A 19099-nucleotide genomic window follows, 5' to 3' on the forward strand; every position below is an offset into this window, starting at 1 on the left:
AAGATGTAAAAACGATTTATATATGATTTTTACTTTAAGGGCTTTAGTTGCCTGAAAATAAATCATTTATTTTTTGTTTTTTTTCTATGATACGTAAGTATGATTAAAATCAGTTTGTTGTTACTGTCGAGCCAGATAAAATCAGAGTACTTAACAATTTACAAATGCCTTAAACATAATGACCAATAGAAAGAACATGTTAACTAGATTCGGACCAGAAGCCCAGACATTACCTAAACAGTAGTACAAACTGTCCGACCAAACCACTGCTTTAGGCACAGACATATCGCAAGCTAAATTACTACCTGCTGTCGCAACCTTTATGCGGGTCCATTTAACGCGGTAATGTGGGCAAATACAGACAATACCGCAGACATATATCAAGATAGAGAGTTTAAAGTGGAAGCGACTATATTACGGTTTCTATAATACGGAAGACAAAGAAAACCTGAGCGACTACCGTGAACCACATTCGACGTGTTGCCTATGTCACACTTAAGTACACGCCAACATGACGTCACGACATGACATGACATGACGTCATGGTCGTCAGCACGGCAACATGTCGAACGTGGTTCACGGTAGGCCCTCTGGATGGATTCACTTTTACGTTCAGAAACGCCTATCGACGTTGGATGTGGTCAGTGTACAATTATTATTGTAAACAATATTTAAAAAGACGTAGAGTGCCGCTCTTTTTATGCCAATGTCTAAGCGATATTTTATGACTTAGGAAAATTATAAGATTGATAAGCATAGATATAAACTATGGATGAGCGCATGCATACGAATTGCCCGTTGCGATCTTCATGTCAGCAAAAAAGCGCCATCTGTTACACACTGCGTACAACTACGTGAGCTCGACTCTCGCGATAACTTTGTACGGGCGTACAAGGCTTGTTAAGTTTATTCGCGGTTTATATCAGAAGAGCGTCGATTAAGTTTATGGTTAATCAAAATTATTTGTTGTATTTGTTGGCGTTGTTTGATATCCGTGTCGTCGACACTGACGCTCCTTCTTACCTCTCAAGACCCGTGACATATTATCTGTACTAAAATCAGCTGAAGACGAAAAACAGAGAAAATATTCCACGGCCTGTGAAATGCGACATGCAACTTTCACACCACTTGTAACATCTGTTGACAGCGTCTATGCACCCCAAATGTCCTCCGTTATAAAACATATGGCAGAAACCATATCTCAACGTTGGAACCGATCTCTAAGTACTGTACTGGGCTGGCTGAGATGCAGGATCAGTAACGCCGTTATACGTGCCACCACCATGTGCAACCGAGGCACACGCCACCGGTTTAAGTCCCCCGCCAGGTGGCTTGGGTTCGACGACGGTGCCGCCCTTCCACACATCGACTGAAACCCCTTTTCTACCCTACCTACATATGTCTTAACCTAACCCTTTGCCTATGTATTACTTATGATTCTCGTAATAAATGCTTTAGTTAACATATTTATTGTATTAAAATGGGCGAACTTATCCTTATAAGTTTCCGTTCTTCTACGTTATTTCGTGATGTCATTATCGTCTCAGGCGGCAATGCAATATTTTAAACATTCGCGCAGTACGGTGTGCCGTCCTGTGTAAGCCGGCTCTGTCAAGGTCGACAATTTGGCCGAGCTACTAGCTACAGCAGTACAGTTCGATAAGTACCTCCCGAGCTTTCGCGAGTAAAATGCGGCGAACAACTATTTCTGTTAGTTTCTTGCTTGCAAAACAGGTAGAGTAAAAAAGAAGGAAACAGCAATACAAACTAACTATTTTGGCTCAGTGATCCAAAGAGAATCTTGGCCTCCGAAACGAGAGCGTGCCACCTGTCCACAAATATGATGCAAAAATATAAGTAGGTAATGGAAAGTATTAAATACAGCGATGTGAATTAATCGGTGTTTGAAAATGCGCGCTTTGTTTCTAGCGCTCACCTGTTAATTTTTTTTGAGTTTTACCTACAGTTAATTAAAAACTTATACCTGACAAGAATCAATATACTAGGTACCTAAGTCAACGAATAAAACAATAACAAATACTTGATCTTGTTATTTCGAATGTTTTTAATAATTATGTAAAAGAAACGGGAACAAACTCTGTAAGACAGACAATAGGTACTTTAATTTCGGTAATTATATCCGGTAGGTAATCAACTAATCATATTTAAGTAGATTTACCTATACAAATCACGCAGTATGCATTTCTACTTCATAATAACTTCCAAAGAGAAATGACGTCCTTACAAGGTTAATGCATTAGCGCTATGACGTACGAGCGAACATCAGTTGCTCGTGAGAATGAAATAAAATTATCGTTTAAAATTGGTTTTAAGCAATAAATAAACCTAACCTACCCTAACCTAACCTAATTGGAAATTACTTACCGATGATATGAGATCCCATTTTTTTTCTTATACTTCCTATAATGGTTTTTGCACCCTTTTACAACGCAATAAGGCATTTTTGTGTTATGCTGCGTGACAACTTTCTACTGCGCAATTCGCCACACGACTGAGCGCCGGGGTGTGATAAATGCAAATATCACACCCATGTAGCGGCCCCCTTTTTAGTGCTCGTTAGCCGCGTCCTTACGAAGTAATATATATGTCCATGTTGATAAGTTACATTTATAATAATTATTATGTTACGCGAACTTATTTAAAAGTTTGCATGTATAACTTACTGAATATCTTGACAATAAAACACACACATACATATTCACATATTTAAGGTTTCTATTTTATTGTATTGTAGCACGGGCAGGTTTCCGTAACTCGACGACTGTGGTGGCGCCCATTTTGAGTGAAAAAATAACGGTCCTAATTAGTAAATACTAAATACCCTTCTTGGAATCTACCAGAAACGTGTGCAATATGTTTCAGTGTCGCGTGCTCTAGCCACACACATGTCTGTGGCAAATATCCAGGGCGATATAATTAACCGTTATGCTGCTAAATTATTGTATTGCGCTTGAAGCCCGAAGGTTGCGGCTTCATAGATTACTGAGGTAAAGTTAATGAACGGGTTAGTAGCTGTTTTGTTGGCTAAATCCTTGCCAAGTGTTTTAAGAGGGGGCGTAAAGGTAGAAAATTAGAAGGAAACAGCAGATATGGCCCACCGCCGTGGAAATTTGCGACGGAAGATATGGCCATCGCGAGGTTTTTTACCTACTCTGGAAATATGTAGGTACTTCTGTTTAAAATTTTGCTAGTGAGATCCCTCGACTATATTTTTGGCGTTTTTAAAGTTCCGTACCCAAAGGGTAAAAACGGGACCCTATTACTAAGACTCCGCTGTCCTTCTGTCCGTCTGTCTGTCACTAGCCTTTATCTCATGAACCGTAATAGCTATGACAGTTGAAATTATCACAGATGATGTATTTCTGTTGCCGCTATAACAACAAATACTACGAGTAAAAACAGAATATAATAAATATTTCAGTGGGGCTCCCATATAACAAACGTGATTTTATGCGCGAATCCGTTTCGCACTTGGCCGGTTTTTTTTTATTCCATAAAGCCAACTTCAATCTTATAAGGTTATGGATGGAGTTTGCCCTCGCAAATATGGTCTAGCTACCCTCTCTTGAATAACAATTTTATACTTTAACACATTACAAGATCCACAAGAGTCCAAACCCCACTTCCCTATCATGACCACATCATGTGGTTACGATAGGGAAGTGGAACTCCCAACGCTCTACATGTCAACCCGACAGGAAGGCAACCCGACACGGCAACCCGAGACAACCCGAGTGTTGCAACCGTTACGTAACGCGGGAGCTTTGTTCGATTTGCGTAACGCTTATGTAACTGGAGCTTGTATTTCATTTATATACAGGTAGAGATCAGTTCAATAATACAAACTCCTTTGTCCATCAGTTAGCATGGAGTATCCGCGATTATATAGCGAGGCATGTGTTTGTAAATAGCGTGGCTGCAATCCAAAATCGGTCCGTGAATGTCAAAAACGTACAATGTTTAATATTAGGATGCCGTCCATTCTGATGAATCCATTGTAACGTCATCCATGTGGAAGGCTCGTCAGTGGCCTGCTTTAAGAACCAATAGAAATGATCCACTACAGCTGCGGTAAGCGAGGATAGGGTAAATGAAATGAATCTTTTGCGTTTTTTTTCAAAATATGTTGTTAATGACAAGGATCTGACCCAAATCCTTAAGTCATCTATTAGCATTTTTTGGGAACGTTTTTTTATATGTTTGACGAAGTTTGAACTCATGACTTTTAACCATGTGGTTAAAAATCATGAGTTACTGTGCAGTAACCACACACGTATGAAAGGTTAAATTACGCGTGGCGATGATATCTGCACTTACAGAAGGCAATCCCTCCAGACTGTCTGGTGACGTCATCATTTTCAGACGAATTTAAACTTTAGCACTGTATGTGTAGAGTCCAAACTCTATCTAATTATGACACGGGGCCTCACGAGGTTAAAGACAAAGTATCGCGACTTGACGTAGTAATTAACAGTCGTTATTATTCACTTGTCTTTGTTAAAGGGATTAGTAAAGATCAGCTGTGAGGTAATAGAGGTATAGTTTAAAGCTTGCTCGATAAACCGATACAAAATGAAATGTGTATGCATTCTCACGCCCGTATTACGAGGGGGTTTAATGTTACTAAGTGGTGGTTGCAAATTAACGGACTAATTAAGGATAAAATTCTGCTTCAAAGTATCAAATATTCCAGTGGTTGATATGAATGATATGCTAATGCCCAATAGTTGACACCATCACCTCTTTTGCTATAATTTTAGCCAAACTTTTACCAAAAAGTCTGATGACTAATGTGTTAAAAAATCCTACCCTGAATTTCTGACATGTACTTGGCCAAAATTGTATAAACTTTACACATTACTAAGTGTTATTAAAATCTACATAAAGCTATTTTGAAATGAAGTCTTCGTTTACAACCAGCATATACAGGATGGCTAAAAAATAACTGCATTCCCGTTGCCAGGGAGGTTTTAGGATTATTTATACTCAGCAACTTTTAGTATGGGATCAACCCCAAATCGAGAAAAAAAATTACCTTCCCATAGAAAATGCCACCACCATTATTTACACTGTAAATCTGTTATTGTATTTTTCTTTGTGGTGCAATAAAGTGTATTTACTTACTTTACATACTTACTTAAAATGGGTTTCGGGTTGATCCCATAGTAAGTCAGAATAATCCCAAAACCTCCCTTGGCGACGGAAATGTATAATTATTAGATGATATCAATGCATATTATAGTACGCACAGCAAAATCACGACATAAGTGAAACTAACATGAATAATAATATTATTGCATTACGGACATTAGCAATTTAATATATTATATACTGACGTCTGTATAACCAGAAACATCTGTTTCAATTCCCATATCTCAATGCAAATGTGACATTGCACAAACACGATAAAAGCACATTTTATCTACAACTACATTTTCGCAACAAAATCGACCTATATTTATTCCCTATCATAACCTCACATGTACATACCGCATTTCATTCAAAATTAAACCTTATCGGAGCAATATTAGGTCGATATTTGAAATGCTCTGTTAGGTAAGATAGGAGTTTGTAAAAGTAAGATGTGTTCGAAGTCAGTATACTTGCGAGTAGCCTATGGGTGTTTAGTAGTTTAGTAACAAGTAATTAGGAGAGTGAGGGAGTCACGTTTGTCGACCGAATCGGTTTGTACAATGGCGTTTTAACAATTGCGTATTTTGATACACGGAATACACGATAAGTGCCTTCTGGCATTAAGTTCGCCTTTTGTACAATTTTTACTGTGCAATAAGGTTAAAATAAATATATAAATATAAATAAGTACTTACATATAGATAGGCACCTATCCTATAAACTGAAAAAAAAACCTGACCTACTAGTTCATAACGGTTCTTGAGATTAAGCTCTCTTAAAGATACACGGACAGTATAAGTTTAGTATTATAATAGCGTTCTGATTCCCTTGGACACAGAACCCATAAAAATGGCTGACATACATACACACAAGCGTTTATAGGTACCTACCGATTTACGGAACCATAAACCTCAAACCTCTGAGCCTATTTTGATGAATGAGGTGTCATTTGATTTGTTTTTGTAGCTTAGAGTGACAAACATTACATAATTAATCGACTTCCTAAAAGCAGTAGGTTCTATGCGAATACAACATAAATATTTAGGATTTCAAATGCAATTAGGTCTATCAATAAATACAATATCACAAATAATATTATAAATGCGAAAGTACTATATTTGACATATTTTATATAAAAGAGAATTTACGATGGAAATCAGTTATGCACTACAACCACAACCACGCACAACCTACAAGGAGGTGGGACTGATTATTTTCTTCTAAAATGTAAAACAAAGAAATTAAAACGCTTACAGAGTTACGGGTGGCACATAGTATAGTTACAGTACAGATAAAGATAAAGATAAAAAATTGTTTATTCAAGTAGGCATATTACAATGCGCTTATGAACGTCAAATAAACCTAAACCGGCTCCAACCGTACACATCTGCCCCGAGAAGATTTAATTACCCCCTTAATTGGAGGAGGGTATCCCAATATGGGACCGGCAACAAACTCGGCGGGACACATCTTTTCAAAACATTATTACATTATACAACCACTTGAGGTCTGAATAAGCTTTTCCTCAACTAGTCTTAAATCACACCACATTCCTTATTACGCATTCCGACGCTTGCGCATCGCGTAACGTTAAATAACGATACTAAATAACGTCTCTGTTCCGCGATCCTGCAGGTAATTTAACAATTACTATATATATTTAAAAATATAGGTAGGCATATATCTTTTTAATAGTGTTCGTTAAGACGCAAATCCTCTGTACAATTTTATTAAATCGTAACTCTAGTTCATTTCAAGTTGTTAAAGTCCCGAGTGTTTGTGGAATTTGCGCCCTTTTCAGAGAACTCTTATTTTTTTTACAAAAAAAAATGCAAAATTTAATGTGTTCATCTAATACTCAAGGTATACACAAGTCTTAGAATAACGTCTAAATTTTTATTGATATTTAGATACTTAATCTTTCAAATTGTTGATAGGTTCTTTATTCGGAGACTCGAGTCCTATTGAATTTGCTTTAAAATACTCAGTAAAGAAGTTGACTCAAGATTTAAAAAAATCGCTTAAGTTTTTTAAGCGCTGAGTCTGGTGAAAACGAGTAGTTTTTTTAATTTGCCAAAATACTTTTAAAAAGCAGTTTTCTAATTTCTGGCTCATAGCCAGATGATGTAGTCTCGATGTTATTGGTCATAGGTCATTACAATACACAATAGTTTTCATTTTTAATGACACTGTCTAAAAAACGTGTATGTAAGAAAGACATTTCTAAAAATTATTTGTCAACGTATAAGTATTTATGGAAAACTCTGTAAAGACAGTCTGCATATTTATATTTACCTACTTAAAAAAAGAGGAAACTGAGCAAAATACCTAAGGCGGTTACAGACGCCAGTGTGCAAGTGTATTTAACATTATGTAGCAGTGATACTAAAGCATCGCGATCGGCTGCGTCTGCGCACACGAGCTTTTAAATTATTCGCCATTGGCTCATTCCACCAGTCGATTACGAATGCAGCTATTTTCTTTTAACAGGCAAAACGTTTGAAAATATTTTACCTGACTTCGGTCGTCAGATTCCGCCTATAAGTATTATAAAGTTTCAAGTAAACTACTAGTAGTAGTAGTCTACAAAAAATACTAAAGTAAAAACCGGCCTAGTGCGAGTCGGACTCGCGCACGAAGGGTTCCGTAACATTACGCAAAAAACGGCAAAAATAATCACATTGATTGTAAGGGAGCCCCACTTAAACATTTATTTCATTCTGTTTTTAGTATTTGTTGTTATAGCGGCAACAGAAATACATCATTTGTGAAAATGTCAACTGTCTAGCTATCATGGTTCATGAGATACAGCCTGGTGACAGACAGACAGACGGACAGTGGAGTCTTAGTAATAGGGTACCGTTTTTACCCTTTGGGTACTGAACCCTAAAAATGTAAGCGGACATTATGGTACTATTTACCTACGCGGTAAACTAGTGTATTTATTTGTATTGCCTAGCTAGATGATAAAGGCACCTAGGAATCTTGCTACAGTCCGCAGCAGAAGTTGCTAAGCGGGCGAGGTGTTCAAAATTATCTTGACGCGACTTTATTGTTAAGAGAATAAGAGCGCGCCAAGTTAATTGTGAACACCTCGCCCGCTTAGCAACTTTCGGCTGCTGACTGTACCAAAACCAAGTGGCTCTTTCACTGTATGAAAACAAAGAATTTGACATCACCTATATATACCGGGTGTGGCCTGTAATATGAGCAAAAACTTAAACTGTAGGCTGGACTCCTCATACTGACCAACTTTTGTTCAGCGTCTTTTAAAAATAACTTGTGGGGTCATTTTTAATACACTTTAAAGTTTATTCTAAGATGCAATGTATTGCGAATTTTGTTATGTTTAAGGCGTGACAAGCAGCGTCAATCACAATGATATGGCGTGGCGATGGCGTCCATTGAAGATAATATTTATATTGTATGAAAAATAGGGAGCCTAAATACTTCATAATTTTTAAAAGTTGCTGAACAAAAGTGTCACCGTTTGAGGAGTACAATCTATGTTTTAATTATTTGCTCGTGTTACAGGTCACACCCGGTATTATTTCCGATCCAAATTCAAAAAGCATTAATTTATTTGTTCCATTTAAAGCGCATTCAGGCGTTGCACCGCGAAATACCTCAATTTAAAGGACGAAATAATTACCACAGCTCCTTACCAATACAAAATCAACCTTACCTTCTTAGTTATAAGGTCTAATCCCGCTTAGATCGTTAACAAAAATAAAGCATGGTGCACACAATTGGCACCGTCTACGCGGAAGTGAGTAGTTGCCTTAACTACTGGATGCGGGTTGAATATCCTCTTTAGCTACAAAAAGCTGTAAGTGCAGTACTTTTTTCTTACTTACATACGACTTTTTGTAAGTATGCGGGTTGAATATCCTCGCTAATTACAAAAGTCGTAAGTACAGTACATTTTCTTATTAACATACGATGTTTGGTAAATAATATTGTTTGATAATGGCGACCATATTGGAATTAATTTCGTATGATCGATTGAAATTAATGAGTTTGGAAGTTTAGTACGGAATTGGTTAGTTAGGTTAATGGCGATTCAATAAGTTGTGGACAAAACTATGTTCGTGTAATGATAGTTTAAATTAATTAGTTCAGAGTAAAAGCGAACTTCAATAATATTTTGAACTGTAAAAACGAATGTTAATTTTATGAACAACTGTATCGGGGAAACGGCAAAACATGCGTCATATGCTAATGTATGACTTCCTGGACACGTGTTTGCTTAAATTGGCCAAATTTGGCCTTTACTGTACTTTCGATACAGTCAGCCTTAATATCTATCTATAAATAATATCTTTCAGAATTAGTACCTATCACCTTGAAGTTGAAAATCGTGTCTTTTCACGCCGGTTTATGGTAACATATATATAATTGCAGGTGACTGTACCATCTCTGACTTACCTACGTGATAAAGTGCTAAAAAAAATTATACTAAAAACATAGTTATTCTATAAAAAAATACAGTTTTGTGATCCTTTCGTCAGTGTATTCATTCAATGACATTCTAACTGAATTAAAATTATGTACCTACAAACAATAATACAGAGCGGGTTCTCCTAATACAGGTATACATATACTTACAAGGAGGACTCAAGTGTAATTGTATTTAAATTGTACTGTTTAACACAATAAACATTTTATTTTTTCAATGTATTTATGTTATAAAAACAATATTGTTGCACAATCTATCTATGGTCGTATTTGGTCATCGGCCTTTTAAATCAAATTGTAATTGGTCATGGTTGACCAAGGTCTAGGTTATCCGCGGCTTTTGGTCTCGGTTAGGGCAAAATTGTTTTCGTCTTTGGAAGTTTCCAGTTTCATTCAATATGGCCTTATTCAGTCAATCATATGATATTATCAGTTTTTTGATATACATATATTATTACTGTTAATAGGGTGCATTATATTAGAATATATAATATTACGATCACCGCTATGGGATATATTAAACGGTAATTTGGCAGTTAAAGTCATTTTTAATTAGTTTTAGGTTAACGTACACACAAACACACACAAATATGCCCAAAAAATACAAAAAAAAAAGGTTTAATTTTGTAATTGAAAGATTTCATACAAAATATTTAATTATGAAAAGTATTCAAAATTTTTGCATGTGATGTTTTCCGTTTTGGAGAGATTTCTTCAGCACCTCAGTAGTAGTTATGTTATGGTACAAGATTTGTAAGTATATTAATCAAATTACACTAAAGTAGTAGGTAGATTCATAGTAGAGATATGTAGGTAGGTACATTAAACAAACAAAGGGAAACTTATCCCTTTGAGGGATATTACTTCATTCACATTCGGAATTCTCACGTGGGATCCCATGGATAATCCCAAATGTTTCTATGGCAACTTTATTACAGGCCTTTGAAAGCACAAAACTTATTCTTATATATTTAAGCAGAGTATGACGTTAATGCAGACATTATACGTTTTTTTTCTTTGTTTCCGTTTAACTGTACCACCTTGGCTGAACAAGGTTGGAAAGAGTCATTCACTTCATTCCACATTCACATAGATTTAACTGAAACGTTATTCAAGAAAAATATTGGAGAATAGTTGTTAAATAACTAGGTAATTACTAAGTAGGTAACTATTGATTACATAAAGATAAATCAACTTAATAAAATATATTCCGCTTCTACTATCACAAATCAGAGCATATACACAAACACGCACATAAACACATGTTCAACACATATTTAATGTGATAGGTACAAGTACAGTCAAATAATTAGATATCTGTGCTTTAATATTATTGTCACCGCGATACTGTACGAAGAAAATTTCATTCGCCAACAAACTGGTTTGCAGTTTTGCGAAATTCTGCAGTAGATTTTTTAAGTGTTTTATTTTCTTTCTGAGCAATTATCATATTTATCCTGAGCAATACAATAAAAAAATTAGAGACATAGACACAAATAGAGTCTGTGCGGAAAGAGAAGTTGTGGAATGTATGGGAACCAATACATTTCACGATTCTTCTCTTTCCGAACAGACTCTATCGGAAGATCAGCGCTGAAAGTCGCCAGGATCATGCTGAGATGATCCATCTAAAAAAAATAGGATCTTTGACCGTAACAATGTTATAATATATTATTACATGTCAATGAATAATCAAGACAAAGTCATACATAAACTTTATTTTCCATCTGACACAATAAAAGCACAGCGCGGGAAAAACCCAATTCCGCATAATGTTAATGAAAAAGAACAATACAAAATTCCAAAAGAAACAATTAACAATATAGAGCATAGTACTATTGGCCTTGGAGCAAACAATAGTTATTAAAGATTAGATCTGTAGGAACCATAATGAAATAGTGTTCGTGATCGATTTATCGCAATTGAATGTGTTTTAGGGCAGCAATATTGGTTTCCGGTTTGCGACTGTTAAAACTGTTACAAATTAATTTAATACAAATGACACAGACAAAACTGAAGTATTCTAAAACTTAATTTACATTTCGGAAGGGAATGATCAGAATGTAAAAGGGCAAAAAGATATTAAAGAGTAGCTTTTGCCAGTAGATGGATAAAAACTACCCTATGCCCTTCCCGGGCCTCAAAATATCTCCATTCTATACCAAATTACTTTTAAATCGGTTAGCAGTAACAGACAGACAGACAGAGTCAATCAGTGAGTGAATTAATAATCGCATTTTTCATATTAATTGGGATTATGTTGTACTTTTTTGTTTCATGGATACTTATTAAAAATTGTTATTCAGCGCAACAGAAATCTTAGTAACGTTCAAATTGTTGTGAACTCGTTGACATTTTATATGGCAACTGAAATTGACTGAATTTTTTGTGGTATATTGTGGTTAAATAGTTACCTACATATTCTGGTCTATCTGATCCTAAATTTTGTAAAACCTACATCATAAATTCATAATCCTTCCCGCTCTAGGGTTCCTAGATTATCTTTCATATATCAGATATGAACTGGCCTGTTCTTTCACATAAGGCTGTACGAATTTGTTCAAAAACTACTTAAATACCTACGCCAGATTCTCCTTTTTCTGTGTTTCTAAAGATATCACATTTATGTAAAGGTTCTTCTCTTTACGACGTGCTGCAGCTGCGGTCTTCTGCAATCTCGTGATAGTCAGTAGATCTGCAGATTTCTGATGATATTTCACTATCCTTCACCTCCCTTGTGAGCATAGATGGAGTTTAAGGACATAAACGGGACCTAGAACTATTAATCATCAACTAAATACTTACGTCAGAATCCTTCCGGCCTCAGGGTTCCTGTAGATGTCACATTTGTGGAGCGGCCTGGTCTCGTCTCCAGGAATGAACTGGCCTGTTCTTTCGCACAATTCTCGGTGGATCTGATAATAAACTAAAGACTTATGTCAGAATCCTTCCAGCCTCAGGGTTCTTGTAGATGTCACATTTGTGGAGAGGCCTGGTCTCGTCTCCAGGAATGAACTGGCCTGTTCTTTCGCACAATTCTCGGTGGATCTGATAACAAACTAAAGACTTACGTAAGAATCCTTCCGGCCTCAGGGTTCCTGTAGATGTCACATTTGTGGAGAGGCCTGGTCTCGTCTCCAGGAATGAACTGGCCTGTTCTTTCGCACAATTCTCGGTGGGTCTGATAATAAACTAAAGACTTACGTCAGAATCCTTCCGGCCTCAGGGTTCCTGTAGATGTCACACTTGTGGAGAGGCCTGGTCTCGTCTCCAGGAATGAACTGGCCTGTTCTTTCACACAATGCTCGGTGGATCTGGAACTGAAGCACTGTGCTAACGAAGTATCTGTGGACAATGAGAGAACCTGGTTAGTTATGGCAATTAGAAATTACTTATAAAATACTACCTATTGCCCGCGACTTCGTCTGCGTGGAGTTAGTAATTTGGGTAGGTTATTTATTATCCGATCTGCTTTTTATTGATTCCCCATACAAACTTCCACCCCCCTTTTCACCCCCTTAAAGGGTGATTTCTGTAATAAAAACTACCCTATGTCCTTCCTCGGGACTCAAACTATCTCTATACCAAATTTCAACTAAATCGGTTCAGCGGTTTAAGCGTGAAGGGGTAGGGGACTTTCGCATTTATAATATTAGTATGGATTTAATGAAGTAAGTCAGGTATTTCGATTTACAAACCAAATTCACCTTTGAGACTTAAATTAAACGTAAGATTGATAACAAATTATGACTAAGAGTATACCTAGTACCTAAAAATTTAGGAAATGTAGTCAATGAACTTTTAGGTTCTAATTCTAAAAGCTGTTGGACTAAGGTTCACGTAGCTACGATAGTATAAAAGCTTTTTGGCCTAAAAATAAATCACCCCTCCTCGCCATTCACGATACATGACCGTTTTGCCTTTGCGAAGAATTTTCGCTAGTTCCGCCACAGTTTGATCGTTCTACATACCAATGGAGCATATCGCTAACTATGCAAGCACTAAGTAATCATTAAATCAATTCATACAATACGACCATCAATCAGATTCATGAATAAAATTACCTCATACCGTTCGGTGAATTATTTTATATCGTAAGTTATTTGGTAACGGTGTGTAATAGGGCGGGTGGGGTGGCAGTGACGGCGGGAGTTTTTTTTGTTTAAAAAATTACACAATTAACCCTAATGAACTCTGAAATTCATAACATAAGTATAGGTACTTACAGTACATAAAAATAATAAAGTACAACTAGTAATGAGTAAAAATAACTTAATTGATAACCAAAGATTCGTTTGTCCATCCCCAGGACTACTGACTACCAAATATTTTGAAGAACAACATTTTTATTCTGAAAACGCATCATTACAGATAACACAAACATTATTAACATAAAACAGATAAGTGAAGCTTCATAGTCTCCAAATAGGAATACAGACGCACTTTGGTCTAAGGACTCTTAAGGTGCGGCCATGAATATACCGACAAACAAACAATAACAGACATGAATTAACTTTTCACATGTGTGTGGTGGTAAAAAATCGTGGGTTCAAACATCGGTTAAGTATGCTACATTTAGCAGAAAAAATCGTTATCGGAAAAAATGCAAAATGATGGCTAAATATTTGGTCAGGATCCATATCATCCACAGACAAATGGTTAAAGAAGAATAGCGCGCGAATAGTTTTAAATCTGTGGCGACACTTGGTAATCTTAATTGCTAAGTACGTATCACTAGTAAAATCGCTAACGGCTCGATTCGGGAAATTAATTAGAGACTCACTCGATATGAAATAGTAAAGATATGTGACGTACCATTGCAAAAGGTACCTTATGAATTAATATTGGAGCAGCGTTAATAATAGCGTAAGCGCCAACCGCCATAAGGTACCTTTACCTGTGGGACGTCACATATCTTTACTATATCGTATCTAGTTAATCTCTATTTCATTTCCCGAATCGCGCCGAATGTCTTAAAGCGATTTTTACCCGCTATAAGTAAGCTGCACCCTCATGGTAAGCGCGTTGCGATCTCACGCGGCTCTGATTTATAGTGACGGGACTAACGCGCGCAATGCTGTTATGCCGGATTCGCTAGTGTCATACCGGTGACATTATTTAATATAACTTATCCTGCCTTTGACAACTACGAGAAGGTAACATGGTTGTAATCACCTCGGCACTTGATGGTATACACAGTATGTGTCTGACCATGGGGCTTTAATTCCAGGGCTTGATTTTACTCGCTAAACTGAGTTACTTTTACTATGGGACCAACCCTAAAATCGGGGAAATTTTTTTGGCATTTCCATAGAAAACGTCGACATCTGATCAGCCAAAATGAATGAAAAATTAAAAAAAAAAATCGTGATTTCGGAGTTGGTGCCATAATAAAAGTAGCTCAGTTTAGCGAGTAGAATCGAGCCCTAGATTTAAAGCCCCATGGTCAGTAACACCCTGCATATTATTATATCTTATGCTTGAAGACACAAAGATGAGGTGTTGACTATCCAACCGAAGTTTAGGTTTCGGCAGGTTTTGACCTAAAAATCATGTTTCGGCCGAAGGTTCAGTTTCGGTCCAAACTAGAGTAAAACCGAAACTCCAGTTTCGGCAATTTGCCGTAACATAAGTCTGTTGCATTGAAAATTGAGAAAATAAAAACGGAAATTTCATAGTTTTTCAAGTATTTGACAATGACCCGGTGGACTGTCGAAGTAAGAAACTTGATATTAACAAGAGCATTTTGTCACTATTAACATATTAGAAAAACAGCCGTTCTTATTTAATGCAAGGAGGAATGTAGTAATTAAATGAGTAAATAATGAATGCTTGAAAAACAGTATCTTTATAGTTAAACCTTTTATAGGTCAACTAAACTATTGCGCCAGTCTCCGTAAAAGCAGATTCTATCTAGATCGCATTTAGACTCACAGATTTCATTCAGTAAGGAAATCCCGGCCGTCAATGAGTTGTTGCGTGGCAATTGGCTACTTATTAGGGCAGTGAGAGGAATAAATAACGTACGACACACAGATTTCTGCCACAAATATACGTTAGTTTTACTCAATTTTCGAGTCGTGTCTCTGTGTGACGCCTGTGTCTTTGAACGGACCAATCACGGCACGGGACTCGCTCACCTAGCCTCCGCACTCCAGTATGTTCGGCAGCATCGTTTTCATGAAATAATTGCTCTAAACTGCGTCTAGAGGATTCCTAGTCCATGGTACGAGAAGGTATGTTGCGCTGCTAACATGCGAAGTGAGCGTTGAGGAAATTGGTGAAAATTGAAAAATGGTGAACCCTACACGTCAATAAATATTGTGATAATTATCATGATATTTATTATGTATCTTGGGCCGGATCACAGCACACCCTACACCATCAATACGGATCGCGTCAGTACGAAGCGTTCTTTGTATTTACGAGGCAGAGGTGATGGACTCTAGACGGAGAAAAATTACTGACGCGATAAACATCAAACGCGACACTACACGCAAGATAAATGTCATGATCCAGGATCAAGGATCAGATCGCAAGCATTTCCAGAAATCCAGCGTAATATTGTGATCCGTCAATACACTACCCTACACGTCAATAAATATCGTAATCCGTCAATATAATTGACGGACCACAATATGGATCTTGCGTGTAGGGTTCGCCGACACAGATCAGCTCAACTACTACATGAAACAGAACAAGTACTACCAACCAACTACCAACCAACCAACCAATGAACCAAACAACCAAACACCAACGCACCACAATACCAACTAGGCACCAGTAATTTTTAAATTAAAGGAAAACCACCACTTCGCCACAGATCATCATCATCATCTCAGCCATAAGACGTCCACTGCTGAACATAGGCCTCCCCCTTGGACCTCCATAGGTGCCGGTTGGAAGCGACCCGCATCCAGTGTCTTCCGGCGACCTTAACAAGGTCGTCTGTCCATCTTGTGGGTGGACGTCCTGTCTCCTTTAAGTAAAATGAGCTAGCTTAAGGATTTAAGGTAGTTTCCCTCCAGGGCCCGACTTATCTTTCCACACTGTATTTAGATAATCCGCCTCTATACTAAATTCTCTTTGCGTATAGTAAGGGAGGAAGTAATTTGTGAGTAGTAGACATAAGTTCTAACACACGTAATATACTGACTGGCTAGATGGACCGGACAGGATAATCGGGGAGCCATAAAAACTGATTACTTCATCGGTTGCATCTGATCTGACCCACTCCTGCGTTGCGTCAGCGAGATGCTTGCCATCGCACAAGGACTTCGAAAACTACGGATCTTTAGAAATTTAAGCAATGACGGGTCGGCCACGACATTGCGCGACTTGCGATGGCGGCGACAACCATAGGTGAGAACGAGAGGTCCGATCGCTGTGTCTCCAACCTATGGTTCTTGCCGCCGCCGTCGCAAGTCGCGCATATTCATACGTGTACATTCACATTCACCAATGTGGTACATTCATACAAAGTCCATGAAAAATGGTAACAGGAGGGACATAAAAAAGGGGTCATCCATTAATTACGTCACACGAATTTCCAGGTTTTGACCCCTCCCCCGTCCTTGTCACAGTTGGTCGCAAACCCCTCCCCGCCTAGTGTGACGTCTCATTTTTTCTACGAAATCGCCAAATCGAATTAATACCTAAGTATTATTAATACTTTATCAAAATATTTTTGACGATATGAATATTAGTAATTTTATAACCCAAAACTGCTTAGGAAAGAAAATTAAATGAATAAAAACGATTATCGTTTTAAAAACTTGTTATGTAAATGTACCGCGAATAAAATAATTTAAATAAATTTTCGGTTACTGATGAAGTTTAAGTGACGTCACAAAGTTTGTGTCTCCCCCATCCCCCATGTCACAATATGTCACATTTCCTTGACCCCCTCCCTCCCCCTAAACGTGTGATGTAATTAATGGATGACCCCAAACGAAAAATGATAGAATATTACAACATAAATAACTGACAATGTATGATTAATACAAATAAAATGAATATGAATATGAATATGAATAAACCCAACTATTAAAATTTGTAATCCGTACAAAAAGATAACTCATCCATTTCATAGATCTATCAAACGAAGTAATACCTCTTGTAAAATAGTACATAGATAATAAGTTACAAAAACGCTGATTAATCGCCTTAATCATGTTTTAAGTTTTGCCTCATTAAGGACTCATGAACTAAAAAGAAGCATCATAAACTGGTTTGTATATTGATTAATTGAACTAGTTTACACCTAGTGTTACTGTCACGGCTGTTTCCCTCGTGATCGATAGTCAAATTATGGTCTAGATTATATAACTTGTACAGTGCTTGTACATCAATAGTATACATAATACTTACTAGATTGTATAACCCAGCGGTCGGCAACAAGAGCTCACAATTGCGGCCCGCGAGCCCCCCTGAGGATTTTGTATGTAATATTGTCAAACAACAATGTCGGATAAAGTACACATTATTAACAAAAGTGCGGCCCGTTTCAACTTTCTTAACTACTGTGTGGATGTGGCCCTTGGCTGCTAAAAGGTTGCCGACCGCTGGTATAACCAGTAGATATACAGGGTGGCAAAAAATAAGTGCATTACCGTTGCCAAACAAGTAATTTTGATTCCCCAACAGATTGACATTTAATAAATTCCATATTAATGTAATTTAATATAATTCAATTGGAAAGCAGATCAGCACCTGGAACCGCCAACTTAAAAATAGTACACTCAGTTTTAATTATGTAGTTATGTACTTGGTATTTCAGTCAGTCACTTTTTTCCTATTGGCTAGTATTTTTTACAAATGTTTGACATAGTTACTTTTTCTTACCCACTTTTACCAACGGAGCTGCAGTTGATATTCACAAGGCTTCAGTTATGACCCAAGAAAAAAATGGGCATAATGGCTCCTCTACACGATGGGACAACGCCGACCACTCCTAGAGGGAGCAAGTGATATTGCTATATCATTCTACCGCATGGCTGCGTCCCTTGGATTGGCCGGCGCTGGCCCATCGTGTAGAGGAGCCATAAAAATCAGTCGGCTAAAGTGCTCCGTATACGTATTTTAGTGAAATGATCTAAATTCAGTAGAACACCCACGGTTCATTCCTCATTAAAATCCGACCGCGTCTGCATTCCGCCGTCTAAAAAGGTATCTCAGCTTCCTAAATTGCGAAAAATACCTTCCTGATGAATAGGAAATGAGGAACACACCTTATCAAAAAACCAATAGAAGTACGATCGGACTTAAGCGAAAATATGCCTTAAATTGAAGACTGTAAAGTTCTCTATGATGGTAAAGTAGTTGGTTTTGCTTGAACGTGATGCATTTGAATGTAGGTTTGTTTGTATACGTAACTTTACTGAGACGTGTTCAGAATGCTGATAATAGGTATTAGGTAGGTACATTGAATTCGATGGACGTCGACGTCTAACGGCGCGATTCGGGAAATTAATTAGAGATTCACTAG

The 19099-nt window shown here is 37.3% G+C and overlaps 1 protein-coding gene across 1 annotated transcript in view; it reads right to left on the reverse strand.

The window, feature by feature from the left end:
• The window catches only part of LOC134664276 (angiotensin-converting enzyme), a 206487-nt gene that overhangs the window by 3816 nt on the left and 183572 nt on the right, over window positions 1-19099 (reverse strand). Inside the window, exon 10 of the mRNA XM_063520829.1 lies at window positions 12817-12957. Coding sequence (XP_063376899.1) covers window positions 12817-12957 — 141 coding nt within the window. The remainder of the gene's footprint in view (window positions 1-12816; window positions 12958-19099) is intronic.

Source organism: Cydia fagiglandana, chromosome 5 (assembly GCF_963556715.1).
Source record: "Cydia fagiglandana chromosome 5, ilCydFagi1.1, whole genome shotgun sequence".
Lineage (NCBI taxonomy): Eukaryota > Metazoa > Arthropoda > Insecta > Lepidoptera > Tortricidae > Cydia > Cydia fagiglandana.